We start from the raw sequence: 24,048 nt of genomic DNA, 5'->3' as shown, positions 1-24,048 counted from the left end.
CAATATATGAGACGTATGCAAAGTAAAGCGGCGTTACAAAAACCAAATATGGTATAGTAAAGTTGATGTTACAAGCAGTGTTCGATACAAATGGGAGTAATGCGAATAGGGAAAACATTACAACTCATACAAAAACACAAACGAACAACTTTTCAGTGGCCATCGGCGTTAGCACGGGAAGAAGACGAAGCCCCGCCCTCAGTCCGTAGAGCTCGGGTAAGTCGTGTCCTCCGCTCTTGGTTTATTTTCGAACCTGCACCAAGGAGGATGAACGTGTCAGAGACACCATGAAGCAAAACACACCCAGACAGAGAACAATAAAGGCGGAAGTTCCTAGGGCAGTGACTCATACCTATATACTTTTCGAGAGTTCCAGCGTTGAACTCCAAACTGATCAAGGTGGCGGAGTCAAAACCTCCCGCCTCAGCAAGAATCCGGCAAACCACCTGGTCATTTGGGGCCAGCTTCTTGAAGGGTTTGGATTTGAGGGCCCTCGTCTCCCTCACCCAGTACAGTGGAAAACCATCCAGGGCGGAGGGAACGAGGTCAGAGCAGCAGATCTTGAAGAACCGGCCTTTCCACCCAGTGAAGGAGTTTTGGAAGGGGGTCAGGAGAACTCTGCCAGGAACATTACTGAGAGTTACCCAGAGGTTGTGCCTTTGCCTCTTCACCTCGAAGAAGTGAAGAAAGATCTCGACCGAGGGTGCACAACCCAGAAACCCGAAAAGGATGTCAAAGGCCTTGACAAAGGCCCAGCTGTTGGGATATAACTGGGCCGGAGCGGCATTGATCTCCGTCAGCAGTTCCTTCTCAAACCTGGAGAAGGGCAGGCGCACGCCGATGGTTTTGAAAACCACCTGATAGAAGTAAAAGAAGGGGACCCGTCGTTGGCTCGTTCGTCTCCACACACTGGCTCCCCTAGAGTGCAAGGGAGCACAGCAATGTCGTCGTCGTGCCTCCTCGCGAAGGCACGGTGATTATAGGAGCATGAATCCCCTTTGTGTTCCCTTATGGCCCTGTTGGAGAGTAAGCAGGAGCATTCGTCAAGAAGCTCCCGCGAAGCCCAAGGATACAGGTCCTTTGGGTTGACCTTGGGAGGAGTAGAACGAGAAGACATTCTTGAACAGAATCAGGGAGGTTTGAAGTTTTGGCAAGGGTAAAACGCTGATGGGAACGAACACTGGAAGAACTCTTCGCGAGAAGAGGAAGAGTGCAAGCAGAAAGGGTGCAAGTAGGTTACGAAAAGCGCAGAAATGATGAGGACAGTTTCAAAGCTTTAAAGAATCAAATATTGTGGTTAGAGCGCCAAACGACGCAAATGGAAGTATTGCAGTTATAGCGCTAATCGACGCGAATGGATGCACCGCACGATCGAGCCACGTGGCAGAAGATGGAAGGATGGCCTTGGCACCACTGGTTAAAATCAGAAAACGTCGTATCGGCAGAATGCCCAATGGTACGATGCACCGTCGAGAGTGGGTCAGGGGCACAGTAGGAGTCAGGACCAAGTCAAATGACTGAACGTCCCATCAGCCATACAAGAAGCGCCACGTGGATGGCGCAGGCGAAACCTTGAGCTCTTCGCTGTCCTCAGGCGTTGACCAGGGCCAAGGTCAAAGTCAATGCCAAGGTAAAGATAACACCCAAGGCGACGCCAGCACGAGACGCCCGGGGCGTCGTCAGGAAAGACGCAAGGGGCGACGCCAGCATGAGACGTTGCAGGCGTCGCCAACCCAAATATCAGCAGTGCCGCCTCCCCGATACCCACAGGTAGGAAAGACTGCGGAGGGAGACGAAATCGAAGAAGGCAAAGCTAGTTACTGGCATCGCCTCCCCGATACCCACAGGTACGAAAGACTGTGGAGGGAGACGAGATCGCCAAACGCCAGCGAATCACTGGCCGGGTTGTTCCCCGATACCTATGGGAAGGAAAGACCATGGAGGGAACGACCCCCCCCCCCCTAGAGCACTCGGCGTTTTAGACACCCGGGGACGATACGGCGCTGCTGTAGCAGGCCTCTCCTTAGGCGTGGGCGCCGGGCATTAAGAATCAAGGGACGGGTCGCTTGGTGTTAGAGACACCCCATGGACGATACGGCCCCATTAGACAAGCCTCTCCATGGGCGTAGGCATCGACGCGTAACGGGTATAGTACAGGCAAAACAACTGAAGCACGTGAAGGCAAAGGACGAAAGTAAAACCACACAGGCGGAATTCTATATCGGAAAGACACGAAAGTAATCATGCAAAAACTCAAAGTTGTAACGAAAGTACAGACAATTCAAAGAATTACAAGTTTAGCAAAGAAGGTTAAAACAAGTGTAAAGGGGTAAAGTGATGATCGAGGGTGGCGGTTCAATCGTCCATTTCCAGGGGCATGACTTTTCCATCAACAATGTGGTGAGTGGAATCGCAGTTGGAAATGTCGATCCCCGGATTCATGCAGACAGCTTGGGCCAGAGCCTCCTGGAATCCCTCCTCGAAAGTGCCCGCCATGTCCTGGATGAGGGTCTTTTTATCCTTCTCTAGCTCCTCAATGGTGGCGTCCCCCGAAGCTACCTGCTTCTCCAAAGCCTCCTTCTCCACGCGGAGCCGGCTGACCTCGACCTGCAGTCTATCGTAGTCAACCTGGAGAAGGCCCATGGCTTTGGCCTGGGTAGCCATCTCCCCCTCCATCCGTTCCAGTCTGTCAGCTTGCTCACAGCATCGGCTCTTCAAGTCCTCTTGAACTTCCTCGTAAGCTTCGACCATGCCCTCGAGGCCTGTCACTTGGACTTGAAGAGTGACTTCGCGAGTGTAGAAGTCAGCCTGGAACCCCATCTCCTCTGCCAATTGTTTTTCAGCCTCTGCTCTGGACTCTTGTGCCTGCTTCAGGGTGGTTTGATAAGCTTCGTTTTGGCGTCCCAGAACATTCTTTTCCTCCTCCAGGGCAACAACCCTTGTCTCCAAGGCCTGGAGGGTTTGAGTTTGCAAAACAGCATTTCTGGCCTGGGCGCGCCATTCAAGGGCCACCGCCAAGAAGGCCCCCAAGTAGAAAGGCATGCCCTCCTTCCTGTCGGAGCCCTCTGGCATTGTTCCACCACTGAAGCCCCTCATCAAATGCATAATTGGAGGAGGGATGGCGATAAAATCAGGGGCGGCAGCGACGGGGGCAGGAGAAGCAGAGACCTCTGCTGGGGGCGGAGGTGGAGCAGACTCGGCGCCTTCTCCTATATCCTCTTGGACGGTTGTGGGGGGAAGGGAAGTAGCGCTGGGAGGGTTGTCCCTGAAAGAATCCTCTCCCTGGGGCGATGCCTCTGGTAGGAGGGGAACCCTGGCAGATTTCCTCCTCTTGAAGGGTGCCACGCCATCCGAGTCTTCATCGTCGGATATGATCTCCAAGACCCGTTTCCCTTTGTCGAGGGGAGTTGGGGCCGGCGATGAGGCCACAGCCAGAGGAACGGCGGCAATGGGCAGAGGAGAGCCGGGAGTCTGAAGCGCCTCAGGGCTATGTGGGGACGGTGAAGATGGGCCTAGTGGAGTTTCAGTAGTGGTCGGTGGTGGCAGAGGCAGGGTTGATGGGGGGTTTAGGTCAGCAGCAGGGGCGGAAGAGGCGCCCGCTTTGGCAGCACGAGCGTCCTTTATCGCTTTCGCCAGCATCATCCTTTTGGAAGCGCCCATCACCGATCCTACATTCAGATAAACCAAGCAGCAGAAGTCAAAACCAAAGCAATTATGCAAAATCACAAAACGCGTAGAAACGAGAGACGCGAATCACATGGTATAATGGAAGACAGGTGAAAGAGGCTAGAGGAACAAACATCTGGTAGTGAGGTACAGATAATGAAAGATGGTAAGGGGAGGGTCTCCATACCAAAATATGTGGTCAGGGCGTGAGCGTTGTATTCGCTCGCGATGAGCTTCAATGTATCAAAGACGATCCCCAGGCCAGCCAAGGCCTTGCACACCTCCCTGTCAACAGGGGATAGCTCATCCAGGGTTTTGGCCCTGAGCAGCTTAGGGTGCTCCGTCCAGTACAGGGGAAAGCCGTCTAAGGCCGTGGGGTCGTGCTTGGCGCTGCACACCCTAAAGAATTTTCCTTTCCAGTTCTTATAGGAGTTCTGGAAGAGGGAGAGGATGATCCTGCCCGCGATACCGGAGAAGCTTACCCAAAAGCTTTTCCCCTGTTTCTTCACTTCGAAGAAATGCAAGAAAACATCTACGGAAGGAAGGATGCCCAGGTGCCCGCAGAGAATTTGGAAGCCCCTTACGAACGCCCAGCTGTTGGGATGGAGCTGGGCGGGGGCTGTGTTAATTTCAGTAAGGACTTCCCTCTCAAAGGGTGTGAATGGGAGGCGCACCCCAACGCGTTTAAACACCGTCTGGTACATGAAGAAGAAGGGACTCCCCTTTCTGGGTCTGTCATCCACACACACAGGTTCCCCCGGTCGGCCAGGACGAACGGAGATGTGCGCGTCGTGAGTGCGGCAGAAGGCATTAAAGTTATACAAGTGGGGATCCCCACGATGATTCTCCAGGTCCTGAAAGGATGTCAGGCTGGTGCACTCGTTCAAAAGCTCGTCGGGGGCCCATGTATAGAAGGCTTTATAATTAGACTTGGGGGTCTTGGGGGTCTTGGGGGGAGAACCAACTTTGCGTTCGGGCGCGTCATGGTGTGAATAAATAGCTGGAGAAAGAAGAAAGGAAAAGGTTTTTAACAAAGTGATGCCAAGACAGAAAAGGGGGTAAAACCCCAGGAAATACTACCCACGCGAGAAAACCCAGAAAGAAGGAGAAGGGAACAGAGAAGAAAGGAGAAGCGGAAGAACACATTAATGCATAAACGTAAACAGTCCCAGGCAGTTCAATAAAATATGCAATGCGACGAAGGAGAAGAGTCGGGATGTGCAAAAATCATACCTTTGTTTTCGAAGTAAGGGAGGAAGGAGAGCGCGAAAGAAAGAGCAGAAGTTGCAGGGAAAGGGTTTGAAGGCGATGAACAGTGCGGAGATGCAGAGAGAATGGATGTAACAGTGGTGTGAGCGCGGGGTTTGGGGTAAATTGAACGTTACCTTTGCAACCCAAGAGGCGCTAATCGGGAGCCGTGAGATCGTGCCGCGTGTCAAAGGATTAAGCGCTCAAGGGGAGCGCAAGAGACTCTAGAGGCTGGCCGTGTGATGAGCCACGCGGCGCACGATTAAGCGTAGCCCCAAAAGGCATTATTTTCCCCGCTTCAGAGGATGTCCAATCAGCCATTAAAGAGCGCCCCTATGATTCAGAGAGTGTCACGTCAATAATTCGAGAATTGTTGAGTCAGCAGGGAATGACACGTCATCAGGGTGACACGTGGACGGCGTGGGCGAGGCCTTAGTCTTTGCGCTGAAGACAAGTCTTCGGCTTAAGACTTGGGGGCTTGTGTACCGTCCCGTATCCGGGCGTTGACAAAGTCAAGGTCAAAGTCAACGCCTGGAGTCAAAGTCAACACAAGGCGTCGCCTAGGTGAAGGCGTCGCCCAACCAGGGCGTCGCCAAGATCAAATATCGCTAAGGCAAGGCAATCACAGTGTGGTTCCCCGATACCCATGGGTAGGAAAGACCATGGAGGGAGCGACGCCGTGGGAAGGCCTCAGGTCCCGATGATCCGGGGCAGTGATAAAGAGAAGGAAAAGGTGGCTTCAAGGCCATAGTGATAGCACCAGTGTAGGGCAGCCTGACTCGTGAAGTACCCCTGCCGCCTCAGAGACGCCTTTGGGACAGATACGACTCAAGGGGAGGGTCACGCCCAGGACAGCCAGGTGCAGGGTACGAGAGGAAGGCAGATACGCTCTCAAAGTGAGTGACTAAATGATTGGGGGCATGAGTTGGCACCCAAAAAGTCACCCCTTGCGCAGTAACACTCCCAAGCAGGAGGACTCACACGTAGAAACGTCCCCAGATGGGCAGAAACGTCCCCAGATGAGGTCACGGCGTTGTGAGGCCCTCCACGTGTACAACAGCCAGGTCAGAATAGAAACACCATTCAGTCAGGTACCAGGTAATTAAAGTCATTCAATATAGTTTCTGTTTCGAGCGTTTAAGGTACTATAAAGGCTCCCAAGCGTTTCAACGTCTTAAATGCGCTATGTTTTCTAATTAGACGCGTTAATTAAGTGCGTTACGTTTTGTGATTAAAAGCGCTTTAAGGCGCTTTAAATGCTTGGGCAGTTTAAATAGCGCCGGGAATGTTGGAAACAGGGTTGGAACTTTTGGCTAATTTTCCAGAAACACTTTAGTTGCTTGCTCGAGCCTTGAGGTTTTGGACAAGGGACTAGGGAAGGATTTTGGCCAGAAGGAGAAAATATACACTAGACACAGTTTCCTTTTTACCACCTTCAGAGTGCCGTACGCGGTGCTCTGATACGGAGGTGCATAGTTTTTGGTGTTTCTTGCTAGCTGACTTGAGCGTCGGAGTGCAAACGGCCGCTAGGGCGCCCTTTTGTCCTTCTTTGCTGGAATCCACAGGTGATCAGTGGGAAGGAGTCCCTAGCAGACGGTCGAGGTCGCGCACGAAGACGTCCCAGGTCAACCGGACGGAACAACCCCCACCCACGCGAGAAATCCAGAAAAAAAAAGGGAGAACGAAGGAATGCGAAGGAAAGGAGTGGAACATAAGAAATACATAAAAATAAACAGTCCCAGGCAGTTATGAGATCAAAACAATGAAGTGTAAAGACGATCGGAGCAGAAAAGACCATACATTTTGTGGTTGGAAGGCGAGAAGGCGTGAGCTTGAACTTTCGGAAGCGGAGAACGCAAGAGTCGCAGGGAAGATGAATAGTGGAGGGAATGCGAAGAGTGAATGAAACAGTGGTTGGGAGCGCGCGTTTTGAAAGATGTAACGTTAACCTGATGAGTGCGAGAGGCGCTAAGTGATGGTCGTGCGATCAAGCCACATGTCAAAAGATTAAAAGCGCAACTTAAGACGTCACATCTTTAACACAGAAAACGTCACATCGGACTTTCAGGGATTGTCAAGTCAAACTAAACGAAGGAATGTCACGTCAGCAAGAATGCCACGTGGATAATGGGCGAGGCCTTAGTCTTTTCGCTGAAACAAGTGTCAACTCAAGACTGGGGGGCTTGTGTACCGTCCCCGGGCGTTGACCAAAAGTCAAAGTCAACACGTGGTAGGACCCCTCGTGGGACCCAAGGAAGAAAGTCAACAGATTGACCGCCTGAGGCATCACCGGGTTAATGCGTCGCCAATGGGGGGCGTCGCCTTGACAAGGCGTCACCTAAGAAAAGCGTCGCCAGGTTAAAGCATCACCAAGTAACGGCGTCGCCGAGTTAAGGCGTCGCCAAGACAAAACACCGAGCTAAGACGTCGCAAGGAGGCTTTGGGCCTCGATAGTTCAGAACAGTAACGAAGAGAAGAGGAGGGTGGCTTCAAGGCCATATTCCCAGTATCAGTAAGGAGTAACCTGACTCGTGAAGTACCCACGCCACTGCTGGGAGACCCTGGGACAGATACGACCCATGAGAGGGCCACGACCAGGGGAGAACCACGTGTGTGGTACGAGAGAAAGGTAGATATACCTCCAAGGCGAGTGACTCGAGCCTGGGGCGCATGAGTTGGCACCCAGAAAGTCACCCCACGCGCCAGATGCACTTCAAGGAAGGAGGACCCACACAACGGATTAACCCTAAGTTGGGTTGCGGCGCTGTGAGGCCCTCCGCACAGAAAAACGATCAAGTCAGAAGGGCACTGGCAATGCACACGTGCTCATTAAAGGTTTCGGTGAAAGTTTGCCAAGGTACGCGTTAACTTAGTTTACGTATCAAATGTTTCAAGGCATATTTGTATACGCTTTCAATGCGCTTCAACGCACTTTTAATGCAGAAGGCGTATAAAAAGGGACCTTGGGGCGTTTGGAAGGGGATCCAAGTTTTAACCTAATCCTCGTAGTTTGACACACAGCACTAACCCTAGTTGTTCTCGCTGCGCACCCACTGTGAGCACAAGGCAATTAGGGCAACACAGTTTTAGTCATTCAACATAGTTTTCGACCACCTTCAGAGGGTGTGTCACCTTTGATGTTTCTCGCTAGCTGACTTGATCGTCGGAGTGCAAACGGTCGCGAGGGCGCCCCTTTGTTCACTTCTTTTCAGGTATCGCAGACAGAGCATAACGAAGGTGCCCTAGCTCGCGAGGACAAGCCACGCGCAAAGACGATCCCGGTCAACCAGTCGGAACAGCATAATGATGCCTAACATGAAAGCTTTTTATAAATAAATAAAAAAGTATTGTTCCTGAGAAAACAATTACAAATTATTAAAAATTAAATTGGTTATCAAACATTAATAAAATGCACAAACTTTTCAGCTATTTCAACTAATAAATAAAAAAACTAAAAGCTAATTGAGAAATCACCTGCCAAACATAATGCTACTCTAATTTATTAAATAATCAACCATTAATTTAAATAATAACATTTATGGTTGAAAAAATATTCCTTCAATGTTAATTTATATTTATTTTTTTTAGAAATTGCATATCTTCATGCTAATTATATCCACATCTTTGAGGTCTTTTTTATTTTTAATAAAACGACGCTCATTTTTTCCATAGTTTTTAAATAAACATTTATATTTTAATGATTTCAATATTGACATTCTCAATATATTTAATGTTTTATAAATTACAATTGTCCTCTATATTTTTTTATAGTTTAAAAAAATTATATAATTTTTATTGTTAATAACTATCATTCTTACTATAATCAAATATAATTAGATATTATAATTATATTTAATTCTAATATATGTAACCAAACAATTGTTTAACCATATATGACGCATCTTATTATTTACAAAGTTCATTACAAAGAAACACCTATTAATTAGTACGGCTGTAATATATATATATATATATATATATATATATATATATATATATATATATATATATATATATATAATAGGTTTATCAACATTTTAGAAAGATCAATAATCATTTGATCCAACATCTATGATAAAATTTGAAGTTCTATCAAGCCTATAAGTTTTACAAGAAAATTCTGATAAATACTTAGCTAAAAAATATCATGTGTCAAATGCGTATTTATCACTTATTCAATGCATGTATTTAGTATTACAAAACTAAAAACAGTAAGTATTAGAAGAAAAAAGTAGTGACTAATTTTTTTTTCTCATTTCTTATAATTTTCTATATTCATTTAAAGCAAAGTTGTTTTATGAAGGCAAAATCTATTTTTTCTGGGACTTTATTTTATTAAAATATCTAGTTAAAAAGGAAATACCATATGAGGAAGTTGCCCCCATAACCCACATATGTGGATCCATTCCTGGTTGTATTTGATGTTGAAGACAAAATTTAAAAATTATTTTAATTTCTATGTTAATGATGTGGGTGACACATTTATAGATACTCCAGACCATACATGACACTTAAAAATTAACTCGCAAACATAGACCAAGAAACTAACGTGAAAAACAAAATTGCTAGTTTAGTTTTTTTTTTTAAAAATTTCCTCCTCTTGAATACTGGAATGAAAATGTCTTATTAATTTATAACTAAATTAGTGTCATACTCATTGTTACAATATTAGTTTGTAAATTATGAGTTAAGGCTACTCACAAGTAAAAAAGTCTCCCCTCTTAATTTCGCTAGGATGTGTGATGCATGCCAAACTCTATAAGGTACAATTAGGTACATAATCACATGACTCCATTCAACTTGGTTAAAAATAACATTTTCAGGGATATTATGTAGTACGAGATCCTCTTAGCAATTTATCCCAATGTCATTGGTCTCCATATTTCCCTCTTCATAAAACTAAAAACCATACAATATTTTATACTTATCAATACTTTCAATTGTTTTCTTTGCAGATGTGCAAATGACCTGAATTTCTATAATATTTTCTTTTGTTTATGTAACACCAATATCTCATCATATTACATTCATATCTTGTATCACACGCATCCCTTTAATATATTTTTTTTCTTTTTATCTTTTTGTTCCTGGTCGTCTGATTGAAGTCCAACATTATAATTCCTTTGAACATGATAGTATAGTCCAACAAGCAAAGGATACATTAGTTATTTTCTTGTAACAGATGATAATCCACATTATTTTATTTTGTTGTCCAAACATGTGCATGTTCTAAGCATACCAAGATTTCTCACTTAAGATGTCTAGCAAACCAGTTCAGCAAGTCCTGATGGGCCTCCTCGGCAGCCTTCACAGCTATTGCATCATCGTTTCTGTACCTCACACTCCAACCATGAGAGACTTGAGGAAATATTTTAACAAAACAATCAATCTGCAACAAATAAACATTCATTCATTGGTGTTAACTAACACATCCGACTTTCTATTTTGAGTACAGGAACGTTAAACAAACTCAATATAAAGTACACAACTTTCTCCTCAATTCAAAAACTATATCCAATAACCTAAACATAATTAACGTTTATAGGTCAAGTGTACACCAAGAAGTAAAATATAAACGAGTTATAAATGGAATGCTAAAATGAAATTTGAATAAAGCTAAGCTTCCCATAGATCAATCAATTCCAACTTTTCTGCACCCACAAAAGCAAAAAAAACGGGAGGAAGAAAGAAGATTTCATCTTGTAATTGTAGAAGAAAAAACAATCAACATAGTTATATTAAAATAATATTACTATTGGTTATTAATTCAGATTTTATTAAAGTTTGAATTAGTCTTCTTTACTGGTCTAGTGGTATTGAAAGTGTTGACAGGGTTGTGAGTATTGTATTAGTGGTTAGTTATTGCTCCTATTTTATAGCTTCTGATTGTTATAATTTTATTTATATATATTGTTGAAGTAAATCAAATAAAATGCATCAGTTCAGCAGTTCTGTTATTTCCTTACAGCTTTAGTTTTGTTTTCGTTCAATTAGTTTCTACAATTATTATTCCTTCAATCAGTTTCTACACAAAACATTAAGGTATTATAGAACGATGGTAGATAACGGCAAAAGAAAGAAGAGACAACCCCAGGTTTAGCAGTTAGGACTTGTTCAAACTGTTTCACAAGCTCTGGAGGAGACATTTTGTCAATCTCAGCACCAAGTACGGCAGTTGGAATATCAACACCTGAAGTAAGACCAATAATTGACAGTTAGAATATGAAAGTCTTGGTCACAGCTTCAAGAAATCTGCTAATCACTTACCCTTCTTCACTCACTATTTTGAATGATTCAGAAATGACAACTGAATTAGTTGGTATGAACCAAATTTCAATAAAATAGAATCAATGCACAATCAATTAAACCAAACAGTTTAATGCACTGTTGTAAATCAATCATGGACCAGGACAGATTTTTTCAAACAAAAAGATAAATTATATTATCCTTACATAGCAAACTGTTGTCCTTAAGGAATTAGAACATCGACTGCAAGCATAGGCCTTAGAAACTCCACCTTCTATTTCTTTCCTGCTTTTCTTCCCAAAATTTTAGTTCCTATTTTATTTCACTACTATATATATTTCCTGCATGATATAACATACATATATACCATGACTGTTTTAGGTTTTCATCACCTTTCAGACAAAAATAATCATCCATAAGCAAGGTGTGCCTATATTTGTTTTTTTTTTTTCCAGTTAATAAAATGGAAAATCGCAAATAATATTAGATATTATATATAAATATCAATAAATTTCAAGTCTTTGAGGGGCCCCGAGGGTCCCCCCCTTGTCTCCACCACTGAGTCTAGAGACCGGGTCGGTACTTAATTATTCACTAAATTTGGTCCATATGAGAATTTTCAAATTAGTTTTTCTTCTTTGACGGTATCCTAACCAGAGACGCAATTAAAAAGGATTTATAATCTCAAGAATCTAACTGCAAACTTTTTTAATATGTTTAGATGAGTTAAAAGAAAATGAGGAGGAAGGAAAGAAGAAATTTAAATTTGAATCAGGGAGACATGTTTAACTTTACTTGTTTCTTTTAGTCAATGACATTTCTCACATATTTGTTTTCATTTTCTCTTTTAAACAAGAGAAATGATCAAATTTCAAAAGGTTTCTTTCCTCCCAATTTTTGTTTCTCCTCATTTAAACATAGGATAATGAACCTGTTTAAAAATTCTAAAGAATTCAGGGAATAACAAATTAATTTAACAATAACATATTCACCAATCCATTTATATCCCACAACTAAATGTTAAATGTAATGATTATGATAAGTTCATAACAGTAGATGCCAATATAATTTCACAAAAATAAAAAGAACAGGAAAGCCAACTACTCCTGTAACAGTTTATGCACAGTTTCACTAATCAAGAACATATTATTCATAACTTTGTAATGAAAATAACTTTGATTACATCAGCAATATGTAAAATGCACTGTAAGTCCATGTGAAGACAAATGTGATATTTGTGAAAGTGATGCAAGACCCCATTCAGACAAACATGCTTAGATTAATGGTCTGACAAGATCCTGCAACATCATTTAGATTCTCATTCTTCCTTATAAGTTGTAAGAGGCAGAGTAATCTTCCATGAACAAATATGCAAATTAAGAAATAATCTAAACATTGAAATCCATACCCTTGATGTCATCCACAGAGACAAATGATGGATGTAAAAGCACAGCAGCTTGGATTAGTCTTGATTTTGAAAGTTCAACCACGACTTTAGCTGTAGGATTAAAGATAAGGGTACATTCTGAGTTTGATTATTAACTTGATCATGTTTAAAACTTTATATCAAACCAATAATTATGCTTAAGAGGAGCTGAAAGTCCTATAGTATCTTAGTAAATACACAAAAGGAGGGGGGTAAATAAGAACTCCAAATAAGTGAAACAGAATTACTAACCTCCCCAACAGAATCCAACAGCCCCAATAGCCGAAACACCTTTACTTTTCAAAGCTTCAACTATGGATTTTGCAGCTTCAGATCCTTTGTCCTGTTAATATAATATGAAAGCATCAGAGAAGAGAATAATTTATAGTTACAGACTGTGATACATTTGATCCACACGATACTTTATAACATCTTATCTACAAATTAAAACAACATATACGGGTTGCAGACTAACATTAAAACATAGGACTGGCAAAGTGCTATGGTACTAAAAAATTAAATAAAATGACATCTGAATCCAGCGGTAATCTTCTGTAATCAGAACTAGTGTTATCAAAGTTGCAACACGGCAAAAACTTCAGTTTCAATAAAACGAAACATTTAAGATACTTAAAAAGAAAAGGGGACAATTATATAAACCACCAATTAATTATAAATAAGAACCAACCGTGCCATGATCTTTTAACCAGACATGTATAGCCCGGTTAGCATTCTCAGGATTATATGGATCACCAAAGAAGAAATCAGGAACAACCACATAATACCCAGCAGCTGCAACCTTGTCTGCAATGTTCCTTTACATCACAAAACAAACAGTATTACTTCCTAGGGGTACACTAAATTAGGCATCATAGAAAGAGAGATTCGGCAAAGAGAGCAGAATGAAACATCCAAATTCTATTGGTGGCATAATTTACTAAATAAATTTATAAAGGGCAAGGCATCACAATAAAACAAATGATCAGGTAAATCACTTAAAGATTAAAAACGAAGTAATAATCTAACATATACAATATTAGTGAGTGGTTGGTTGGTTCACTTGATTTACACATATACATTGAAATGGATATTCACTTAATAATTTCCTTATGAAAATCAATATTCTATCAATACCACCCAAAGGTCGGGAGAAGGCACTTTAAAAAGCACAAGTTGAATTAGGACAAAGTATAGAATGTATTTTTAGAAGCTCTGTAAATTTTAATTAATCTATATACGAGTAGTTGGGTCTAAGGAAACACAAATTTGCTCCCTAATCAGCAAGCACAAAGCATGATTCATCAGAAAAATAAATAGGAATAAAAATAAAATCAAATCAAATCAAATATCATGAGAGGTAAACTACTGTATCATTACTTGGAAAGTGGCCAGAGACCAAGATAACTTGCCATAACTTGTAACTTAGAAAACTACTACTAGAATATCAATAAAAAATAGACAGAAGATTTTAGAATTAGCCCATACCTTAAATTCGGTGCTTCATACCCTGCAAAATACATTGAGCATGTTAAGTTAACAAAAAAAAAAGGATTTGTGATGCAGAAGCAGAAAATAATGATGCAGAAAGGAAGAGAATAAAAACAAAAGAGTAAAGATGGAACTTTGATAATAGATCACCAAAAACGTCGGAGATAAGAAGAACGGCAAGATTGGAATTGGGGGAACCGGCGATATATGAATCGAGACCAGCGAGTTTTTCAACGTGACCAGCTCCTGCATTAGGGTTCAGAAGTGGTGGGTTTGAGCAGCACTCAGGTCCTGACATTGATAATATTAAGCTATCACCACTCTGAACTCAACGCTAACAACAACCCTACTACGTTACTAATACTGTATGCTAGCAATTGCTTACTGCACCCCCAATAGTTGAACCTGCACCCCCACAAACTCTGAAATACCAAATTTGTCTTTGCGAAAAGGTAAAACCTCCATGGAAGAGTTTGTTGGAGGTTCTGGCTGAAGGTGGGTATGGTGGAGACAAGGGATAGCTAATGTGGTGAACGTGTATGAAGGGTTTTTTTTAATAATGGTCGAAATGATGAAATGGCATTTCCAGAATTGGACCGGAAAAAAAAAAAGCTTATGCAATGTGTTTATAGGATTGCTTTCAGGAAATTGTGGTACATTTTATAACAGGTAATCTATAATTATTTTTTTTTGTTTTTGGCATTGTATTATTGAAGAAAATGATTTTAAAACACAATTATCTTCCGGAATACAATACTAAAAACTAAAAATTATTCCAAATTACTTGTTTTATAACGTACCACACAACAATTCTCGAATTAAAAAAATAATTCTGGAATTCAAACTGTAAATGTAATTCTAGAGTGTAGTTTTTATTATGGAATAGAAAAATTTAGGAATTACATTCTCGAAAATCATGTTCAGTGTTTCAGATGTTTAATTCTATAATTCATTTTCAATTCCGAAATTGAATTTCTGGAATGTATCTATCGAGGTGTGATTTTTTTTTTTATGTAATATGTATCGATGTTTTTCATAAGTATTATGAATCGAGGTGTTACAAAATATATCATATTTGGAGTAAATGATATTATATAGAATAGTCAATATCTTTTAATATATTATACAGTAGTAGTGACACATTTATGATAGATGAAATAGATGAAGTAAATGTCACAACCATACTTATATGTTGTGTATTTATAAAGAGTGCATAAAATATGGAGTTGTTATAAGTTTTTGTAAGTATTTCTTCCTTAGGATAATTTCTTGAAGTGGGCTGGACAAGAAAGGTTGTTCTTCGTGCGCGACCTCAACCGTCAGCTAGGGACTCCTTCCCACTGATTGCCTGTGGATTCCTGCAAAAAAGAGGACAAAGAGGCGCCCTAGCGGCCGTTTGCACTCCGACGCTCAAGTCAGCCAGCAAGAAACACCAAAACTATTCACCTCCGTCTCTGAGCACCGCGTATGGCACTCTGAAGGTGGTAAAAAATAACTGTGTATCTGTGTTCTCTCTTTCAGGCAAAAATATTCCCCAGTCCCTTGTTTGTAACTAAATGAAGCACGAGCAAGCAACTAGAGAGCTCTGGTAAATTTGCAGAAAGTTCCCACCCTCTTTCCAACATTCTCCGCGCTATTTAAACTACCCCAGCATTTAAAGCGCCTTAAAGCGCTTTTAATCACAAACGTAACGCACTCATTAAAGCGCTTAATTAGAAAACGTAGCGCATTTAAGACGTTGAAACGCTCGGGAGCCATTATAGTACCTGAATGCTCGAAAGGGAAACTGTATTGAATGACTTTTAATTACCTGGCACCTGACTAAAGGGTGTTTCTATTCTGGTATGGCTGTCGTACACGTGGAGGGCCTCACAACGCCATGACCCCATCTGGGGGCGTTTCTGCCCATCTGGGGACGTCTCTACGTGTGAGTCCTCCTGCTTGGGAGTGCTACTGCGCTAGGGGTGACTTTTTGGGTGCCAACTCATGCACCCAAGTATCTAGTCACTTACTTTGAGAGCGTCTCTGCCTTCCTCTTGTACCCTGCACCCGGCTGCCCTGGGCGTGACCTTCCTCTTGAGTCGTATCTGCCCCACAGGCGTCTCTGGGGCGGCAGGAGCACTTCACGAGTCAGGCTGCCCTTCACTGGTACTATTACTGTGGCCTTGAAGCCACCTTTTCCTTCTCTTTATCGCTGCCCCGTGCTATTGGGACCTGAGGCCTTCCCACGGCGTCGCTCCCTCCATGGTCTTTCCTACCCATGGGTATCGGGGAACCGCACCGTGATTGCCTTGCTTCAGCACTGTTTGATCTGGCGACGCCCTGGTTGGGCGACGCCTTTACCTAGGCGACGCCTTGCCTTGGCGACGCTTCCTCTTGGCGTCTCTCCACCTAGGCGACGCCTTGGGTTGACTTTGACTCTCCAGCCGTTGACTTTGACTTAGTCGACGCCCCGGATACGGGACGGTACACAAGCCCCCCAGTCTTAAGCTGAAGACTTGTCTTCAGCGTAAAGACTAAAGCCTCGCCCACGCCGTCCACGTGCCATCCTGATGACGTGTCATTCCCTGCTGACTCAACAATTCTCGAATTGTTGACGTGACGCTTTCTGTACCCTAGGAGCGCTCTTACTGATTGATTTGACCTCCTCTGAAACGAGGATGATAACACCTTTTGGGCTACCCTTGATCGCGCGCCACGTGGCCCATCGCGCGGCCATCCTTCAGAGACCTTTGCGTTTCCCTTGGGCAATTGATCCTCTGACGCGTGGCACGATCCCACGACCCTCAGTTAGCGCCTCTTGAGTTGCGAAATGTAACGTTTAAGTTACTCCAAACCCCGCGCTCACCCTACTGTTACATTCATTTGCTCTGCACTCCGCACTGTTCATCGCCTTCAAAACCCTTTTTCTCTGCAATCGCGATTCTCTCCTTCCTGCGCTCTTCTACTGCCTCCATTCCAATAGCAAAGGTACGATTTCGAGTGCTCATGACTCTTCCCTTTCGTCGCATTAGATGATTCATTGAACTGCCTGGGACTGTTGTTATTCGTGCATTACTGCGTTTCTCCACTTTTTCTTCCTCCTCTGGGTTTTCTCGCGTGGGTGATGTTTCCTGGGGCTCTTTCCCCTTCTTGCCATGGCTACACTTGCTAAACCCTTTTTCCTCTCTTCTTTCTCCAGCTATCTATTTTCACCATGACGCGCGCGAACGCGGAGCCTGATTCTTCCCCCACGACCCCCAAGTCCAACTACAAAGCCTTCTACCCCTGGGCCCCCGACGAGCTTCTGAGTGAATGCACCAGCCTGACTTCCTTCCAGGACCTGGAGGCTCACCGGGGGGATCCCCATTTGTACAACTTTAACGCCTTCTGCCGCACACACGACGCCCACATATCCGTCTGTCCCGGCAGGCCTAGGGAACCTGTTTGTTTGGACGACAGACCTAGAAAGGGGAAACCCTTCTTCTTCATGTACCAGACCGTGTTCAAGCGCGTAGGAGTGCGTCTCCCGTTCACTCCCTTCGAACGGGAGCTTCTCACTGAAATCAACACTGCCCCCGCCCAGCTTCATCCCAACAGCTGGGCATTCGTGAGGGGTTTTCAAATTCTTTGTGGACACCTGGGTATCCCCCCTTCTGTAGATGTCTTCCTGCATTTCTTTGAGGTGAAGAAGCAGGGGAAGAGCTTCTGGGTAAGCTTTTCCGGGATCGCGGGAAGGATCCTCCTCTCCCTCTTCCAGAATTCTTACAAGAACTGGAAAGGGAAGTTCTTCAGGGTGTGCAGCGCCAAGCACGATCCCACAGCTCTGGATGGCTTTCCTCTTTACTGGACGGAACATCCTAAATTGCTCAGGGCCAAAACCCTGGAAGAGCTATCTCCCGCCGATAGGGAGGTAAGCAAAGCCTTGGCCGGGTTGGGGATCGTTTTTGATACCTTGAAGCTGGTCGCTAGTGAGTACAATGCTCACGCCCTGACCACCTACTTTGGTAAGGGGCCCTCCCCTCATCTTTTTTGTTGTGAACAGCCTACTATCGAACGTTTGATTCCCCAGACTCTTATACTCATTTTATATTGTGCTATGTTACTTGCATTTCACGCCTCCATGTGTGTTGTAGTTTTGCATAGCTGCTTTGGTCTTAATTCTTGCTGTTTGGTCTGTCTTGATGTAGGATCGGTGATGGGCGCTTCCAAGAGAATGATGCTGGCGAAGGCAATGAAGGAGGCACGTGCCGCCAAGGCGGGCGCCTCCTCCACCCTTGCTGCTGATCCGGTTCCCCCACCGACTCTGTCGCCGCCTCCTGCAATCACCGCCGAGGCTACCTTGAGTTCACCTCCGTCGTCTCCTCACGGCCTTGCAGCACTTCAGACTCCTCGCTCTCCTCTACCCATCGCCGCTGTTCCCCTAGCCGCGGCCTCGTCACCGGCTCCAACCCCCCTTGACAAAGGGAAACGGGTTTTGGAGATTCTATCAGATGATGAGGACTCAGAAGGCGTGGCTCCCTTCAGAAGAAGAAAATCTGCGCGGGTTCCTCTTTCGGTAGAGGCGTCGCCCCAGGGAGGGAACCCCTTCATGGATAACCCCCCGAGCGCGACCTCACTCCCCCCCATGACACTCCAAGAGGAAAGGGGCGAAGGCGCCGAATCTGCCCCGCCTCCGCCGCCGGCAGAAACTATTGCTTCCCCTGCTTCCGTCGCTGCCGCCCCTGACTTCATCGCCATCCCTCCTCCGATTATGCATCTAATGAGGGGCTTCAGCGGCGGGACTCTGCCAGAGGGCACCGACAGGAAGGAAGGCATGCCCTTCTACTTGGGGGCCTTCTTGGCGGTGGCCCTTGAAAGGCGCGCCCAGGCCAGAAACGCGGTTATGCAAGCTTAAACTCTCCAGGCCTTGGAAACAAAGGCGACTACTCTGGAGGAGGAAATGAGGACCCTGGGGCGCCAGAACGAAACTTACCAAACCTCTCTGAAGCAAGCGCAAGAGTCCAAAGCAGAAACTGAGAGGCAACTGGCAGAGGCATTGGAGCTCCAGGCTGGCTTTTTTACTCGTGAAGTCGCCCTCCAAGTCCAGGTAACGGGCCTTCAGGAATTGCTCAAAGCTGATGCAGAAATTCAAAAGGACCTGAAGGACCGTTGCCGTGAGCAGGCTGACAAGACGGAGCGGATGGAGGGGGAAATGGCCACACAGGCCAAAGCTATGGACCTTCTCCGGGCTGACTACGACAAGCTACAGGTCGAGGTCAGTCGACTTCGCGTTGAGAAAGAGGCTCTGGAGAAGCAGGTGACCTCTGGGGATGCTGCCGTTGAGGAGCTGGAGAAGGAGAAAAAGTCCCTTATCCAGGAGATGGCGGGTACTTTCGAGGAGGGGTTCCAGGAGGCTCTGACCCAGGCGTCCTGTGAGAACCCTGGCATCAATATATCGAACTGCGACCCCATGCACCATGTCGTCGACGGGAAGGTCGTGCCCATGGTCGTGGAATAAAGGAGGCTTTTATTAATGGAGGAAGAGGACATCCACCCTCACATTTGAAGTTCTTCCTTCTAGTCTTCTCAAAATTAAAAGAAGAAATAAAATAAAGATGAGGCCCAAGCCCAAAGCCCAAGCCCAAGCCCAAGAAGGCCAAAGCCCAAAGAGCCCAAGTCCATCATGGATAAAAGGAGATGGTCTAGATTGTTGATGGCTTAGATTCCTTGGGTTTGAAAGAAGAATCTTTGGAAGGATGTTTAGAAAAAGAAGTTTTGTTTCTCCAAGACTTGGAGTAGTATCCATTATTGGAAGCATTTTTAAAAGAGTTTTTCTTAGCAAGTTGGGCTTCCACCTTCATTGCAAGATGAACTAAAGAGCCCAATGATGAATACTCTTGTAACTCAACAATGTCTTGGATATCCTTCCTAAGACCACTCACAAACCTAGCAACCATGGCTTCTTCACTTTCTTCTAATTCAATTTTAAGCACAAGCGTCTCAAGCTCCTTATAATATTCATCCACATTTAGCGTGCCTTGTTGAAACCGTTGGAGTCTCAACATGAGGTCTTTCCTAAAATGTGGGGGTACAAACCTAGCGCGCATGTGATCCTTTAAAGAGTTCCAAGAGTCCACGGGAGGACCCTTGTGATAGATAATGTCCTTTACAATCCCATGCCACCATTTCATGGCATAATCACTAAACTCTAGGGTGGCTAGCTTGAGTTTATGCTCATCTTGGATCTCATGGATCTCAAAAATTTGTTCACACTTAGCCTCCCAATCTAAATACACATTTGGATCACTAGAACCATTAAAACAAGGTAGTTTGACCGAAGGAAGCTTGGACTTTGCATCATGGTAGAAGCCATTGCCGTAGTGAATTCTTTCCCCTTGATGATGATGTCTTTGTCCATGGACTTGGGGTGGAGGTCTCCTTCTCCTATGCTCATCTTCACGGCCAATCAAATAAAGGAGGCTTTTATTAATGGAGGAAGAGGACATCCACCCTCACATTTGAAGTTCTTCCTTCTAGTCTTCTCAAAATTAAAAGAAGAAATAAAATAAAGATGAGGCCCAAGCCCAAAGCCCAAGCCCAAGCCCAAGAAGGCCAAAGCCCAAAGAGCCCAAGTCCATCCCATGAGGGGCAAGGCCAAGCTTTGAAATACTCTTGTATAGTTTTAGGAGGTTTGGTTATTAAATAAAGGTGTGTGAAAATGTAAAATAAAGTCACATTGTCCATGTGACTTAGGAGAGTGGTGTAGGTGTAGTTTTTGGGAGGTGTCATAGTAGAAAAAGGTCACACCTCCCATGTGACTTGTTTTTGGTGGGAATTTCAAATGAGTTTATTTGAAATTTCCCACCTATTTTTCAGCACCTTAGGCTATAAATAGAGGTGCTTCCTTTGTAAAATTCAGATTTGAATTCATCTAAAGAAACTATACTCAAAATTGGAGTGAGCATTTGGAGAGCTTTTGAGCTTCTACTCTAGTCTTATCTTGAAGGACCATGGTTTCCTCAAGTGGCGGCTTGCACACTCATCTAGGAGCATCCATTCTTCTAGTGGCGTGATCATCCAACCATTCCTCCATCTTCATGAGCATTCTCTTCTCCTTCCTTTCTTCTCTTTCAATTACTCTTGTTGTCTTGTGTTCTTGAGCATTTTTTGGTTCGGCTGTCCTTAATTTTCCAGCACCTATGTTTTGGTTTTCTAAATTCTGTTCGGTACATTTGTTTGTGGTTTAATTCTGTTCGGTCTTCTCTTTTATAATTCCTTTGTTGATTCAATTTGACAATATTTGGTTCATCCAAATGAGTTTGGGAATTGGTACTTGTATTGGTGAGTTCTTGACTTAGAACCATGATCCAACTTCTAAGAAAGTGCCTCTATATTTTCCAGCTCAAGGTGATTCCTCAAAGTGTCAAGAATCTTGTTCTATGTGGCTATTGGAATCACATCACCATGCACCATGTCGTCGACGGGAAGGTCGTGCCCATGGTCGTGGATGACTGAACCGCTGCCTCTCAACCGCCATCTTCACTTTCAAGCTTAATTCCTTTATTCTTTACGCTTGCCTTTGACTTTCTCTGTTCAAACTTGTAATTCTTTGCACTATCCGTACTCTTGCTGCAAATTTGGGTGTTCGTATGATTGCTTTTGTGTCTTTGCCATATACGATTCTGCTTGTGCGATCTTATTCTCATCTTTTGCCTTCTTACGCTTCGGTTGTTCTGTTTGTATCATATTCGCTTCTTTGCTTCGTCGGGCGGCTTTGTATGACCGAGAAAGGTCGCGTGCCAACCCTTACGCCCGTGGAGAGGCTCACCTAGTGACGCCGTATCGTCCACGAGGTGTTTCTAACACCGAAACGGTTCTCTCCCTAGTTCTTAGCCCCCGACGCCCACGCCTAAGGAGAGGCCTGTTACAGCAGTGCCGTATCGTCCCCGGGTGTCTAAAACGTCGAGTGCTTTTTGGGGGGGGGGGGGTTCGTTCCCTCTATGGTCTTTCCTTCCCATAGGTATCGGGGAACACCCTGCCAGCGATTCGCTGGCGTTTGGCGATCTTATCTCCCTCCACAGTCTTTCCTACCCGTGGGGGAGATAACGCCAGCAACTAACTCTGCCTCCTTCACTTTCGTCTCCCTCCACAGTCTTTCCTACCTGTGGGTATCGGGGAGGCGACCCTGCTGATATTTGGGTTGGCGACGCCCGCGACGTCTCGTGCCGGCGTCGTCCTTTATGTCATTCCAGGCGACGCCTCGGGCGTCTCACGCTAGTGTCGCCTCGGGCGTCGTCCCTAACTTGACATTGACTTTGACCTTGGGCTTGGTCGATGCCTGGGGGCGGCGAAGAGCTCAAGGTCCTTCCCGTATCTTCCACGAGGCGCTCCTTGTATAGCTGATGAGACGTCCAGTCACTCAACTTGATCCACGTGGCGCTTTCTGTATGGCTGATGAGACGTCCAGTCACTCAACTTGATCCACGTGGCGCTTTCTGTATGGCTGATGGGACATTCAGTCATTTCACTGAGTTCTGACTCCTGCTGTGCCCCTGACCCACTTTCGACGGCAAGTAGTACCACTGGATACTCTATTGACATGACGCTTTCAGATCTTCACCAGTGGTGCCAGGGTCATCTTTTCATCTTGTGCCACGTGGATCAATCGTGCGGTGCATCCATACGCGTCGTTTGGCGCTCTAACCGCTTTATTTAACTCTTCAAACTCTGAAACTATCCTCATCATTTTCCCACTCTTCATAACCTAATTACGTTCTCTCTTCTTGCACCCTTCCTTCTTGCACCCTTTCTTCTTGCACCCTTTCTTTCTCACGAAGGGTTGTTCCAGCAATCTCTCCCCTCGCTCGACTCTTGCACTTCCGGCAGTCCCCACACCCTTGAAACCCCTGATCTTGTTAAAGAATGTCTTCTCATGCTGCTTCGTCTAGGGTCCGTCCCAAGGATTTGTACCCCTGGGCTTCGAGTGAACTTCTTGATGAGTGTTCATGCTTACTCTCTACCAGGGCCATACGGGAGCACAAAGGGGAGTCGTGTTCTTATGACCACCGGGCCTTCGCAAGGAGGCACGATGACGATATCGTTGTGCTCCCTTGCACTCTGGGGGAGCCAGTGTGTGGAGACGAACGGGCCAACGACGGGGTCCCTTTCTTTTACTTTTACCAGGTGGTGTTCAAGACCATCGGAGTGCGCCTACCCTTCTCCCGGTTTGATAAGGAACTACTGACGGAGATCAACGTTGCTCCGGCCCAGTTGTATCCCAACAGCTGGGCCTTTGTCAAAGCCTTCGATATCCTCTTCGGGTTCCTGGGTTGTGCACCCTCGGTTGACCTCTTTCTTCACTTCTTTGAGGTGAAGAGGCAGAGGCACAACCTCTGGGTGACTCTCAGCAATGTACCTGGGAGAGTCCTCTTCACACCCTTCCAAAGCTCGTTCACCGGGTGGAAAGGCCGGTTCTTCAAGATCTGTCGTACTGATCTCGTTCTCGACGCTCTGGATGGGTTTCCACTGTACTGGGTGAGAGAGGAGAAGGCCCTCAAAGCCAAACCCCTCAGGAAGCTGGCTCCAAGTGGTCAAATAGCTTGCCGGATTCTTGCTGAGGCGGGAGGTTTTGACTCTGCCACGGTGATCAGCCTGGAGTTCAACGCTGGGACTCTTGAGAAGTATATATGTAAGACCCACTGCCTTAGAAAACTCGGCCTTCATTGCTTTCTGTACGTGCATGTCTTGCTTCATGGTGTCTCTAACACATCTTCTCCCTTGGTGCAGGTTCGAAAATAAACCAAGAAAAGAGGACACGACTTACTCGAGCTCTGCGGGCTGGGAAAGGGGCTTCGCCTTCCTCCAGTGATAACTCTGATGACCACTGAGGGATGGCTTGTTCGTGTTTTTGCATGATTTGTAGCGTTTGCTCCGTTTGTACTACTCCCATTGTATTGATCATTGTTTGTAACAACAACTTTTCAATATCATACTTGATTTTTTGCAACGCCACT

The 24,048-nt window shown here is 44.9% G+C and overlaps 1 protein-coding gene across 1 annotated transcript; it reads right to left on the bottom strand.

Moving 5' to 3' along the window:
• Positions 1-10,013: 10,013 nt before the first annotated feature.
• On the bottom strand, positions 10,014-14,404 carry LOC137806821 (endo-1,3;1,4-beta-D-glucanase). Its single transcript, XM_068607122.2, has 7 exons — positions 14,225-14,404; positions 14,072-14,093; positions 13,275-13,401; positions 12,839-12,929; positions 12,569-12,658; positions 11,004-11,104; positions 10,014-10,303 (listed from the first exon to the last, which is right to left on the bottom strand). The coding sequence occupies exons 1-7, from the start codon at positions 14,370-14,372 to the stop codon at positions 10,163-10,165; spliced, it is 720 nt and encodes a 239-aa protein (XP_068463223.1). The 5' UTR covers positions 14,373-14,404; the 3' UTR covers positions 10,014-10,162.
• Positions 14,405-24,048: the final 9,644 nt, after the last annotated feature.

The sequence above is a fragment of the Phaseolus vulgaris genome, chromosome 3 (assembly GCF_051622355.1).
Source record: "Phaseolus vulgaris cultivar YP4 chromosome 3, ASM5162235v1, whole genome shotgun sequence".
In the NCBI taxonomy this organism is placed as follows: Eukaryota; Viridiplantae; Streptophyta; class Magnoliopsida; order Fabales; family Fabaceae; genus Phaseolus; species Phaseolus vulgaris.
The sequence above is the reverse complement of the archived record's forward strand: the minus strand, read 5'-3'. Positions and strand labels throughout refer to the sequence as shown.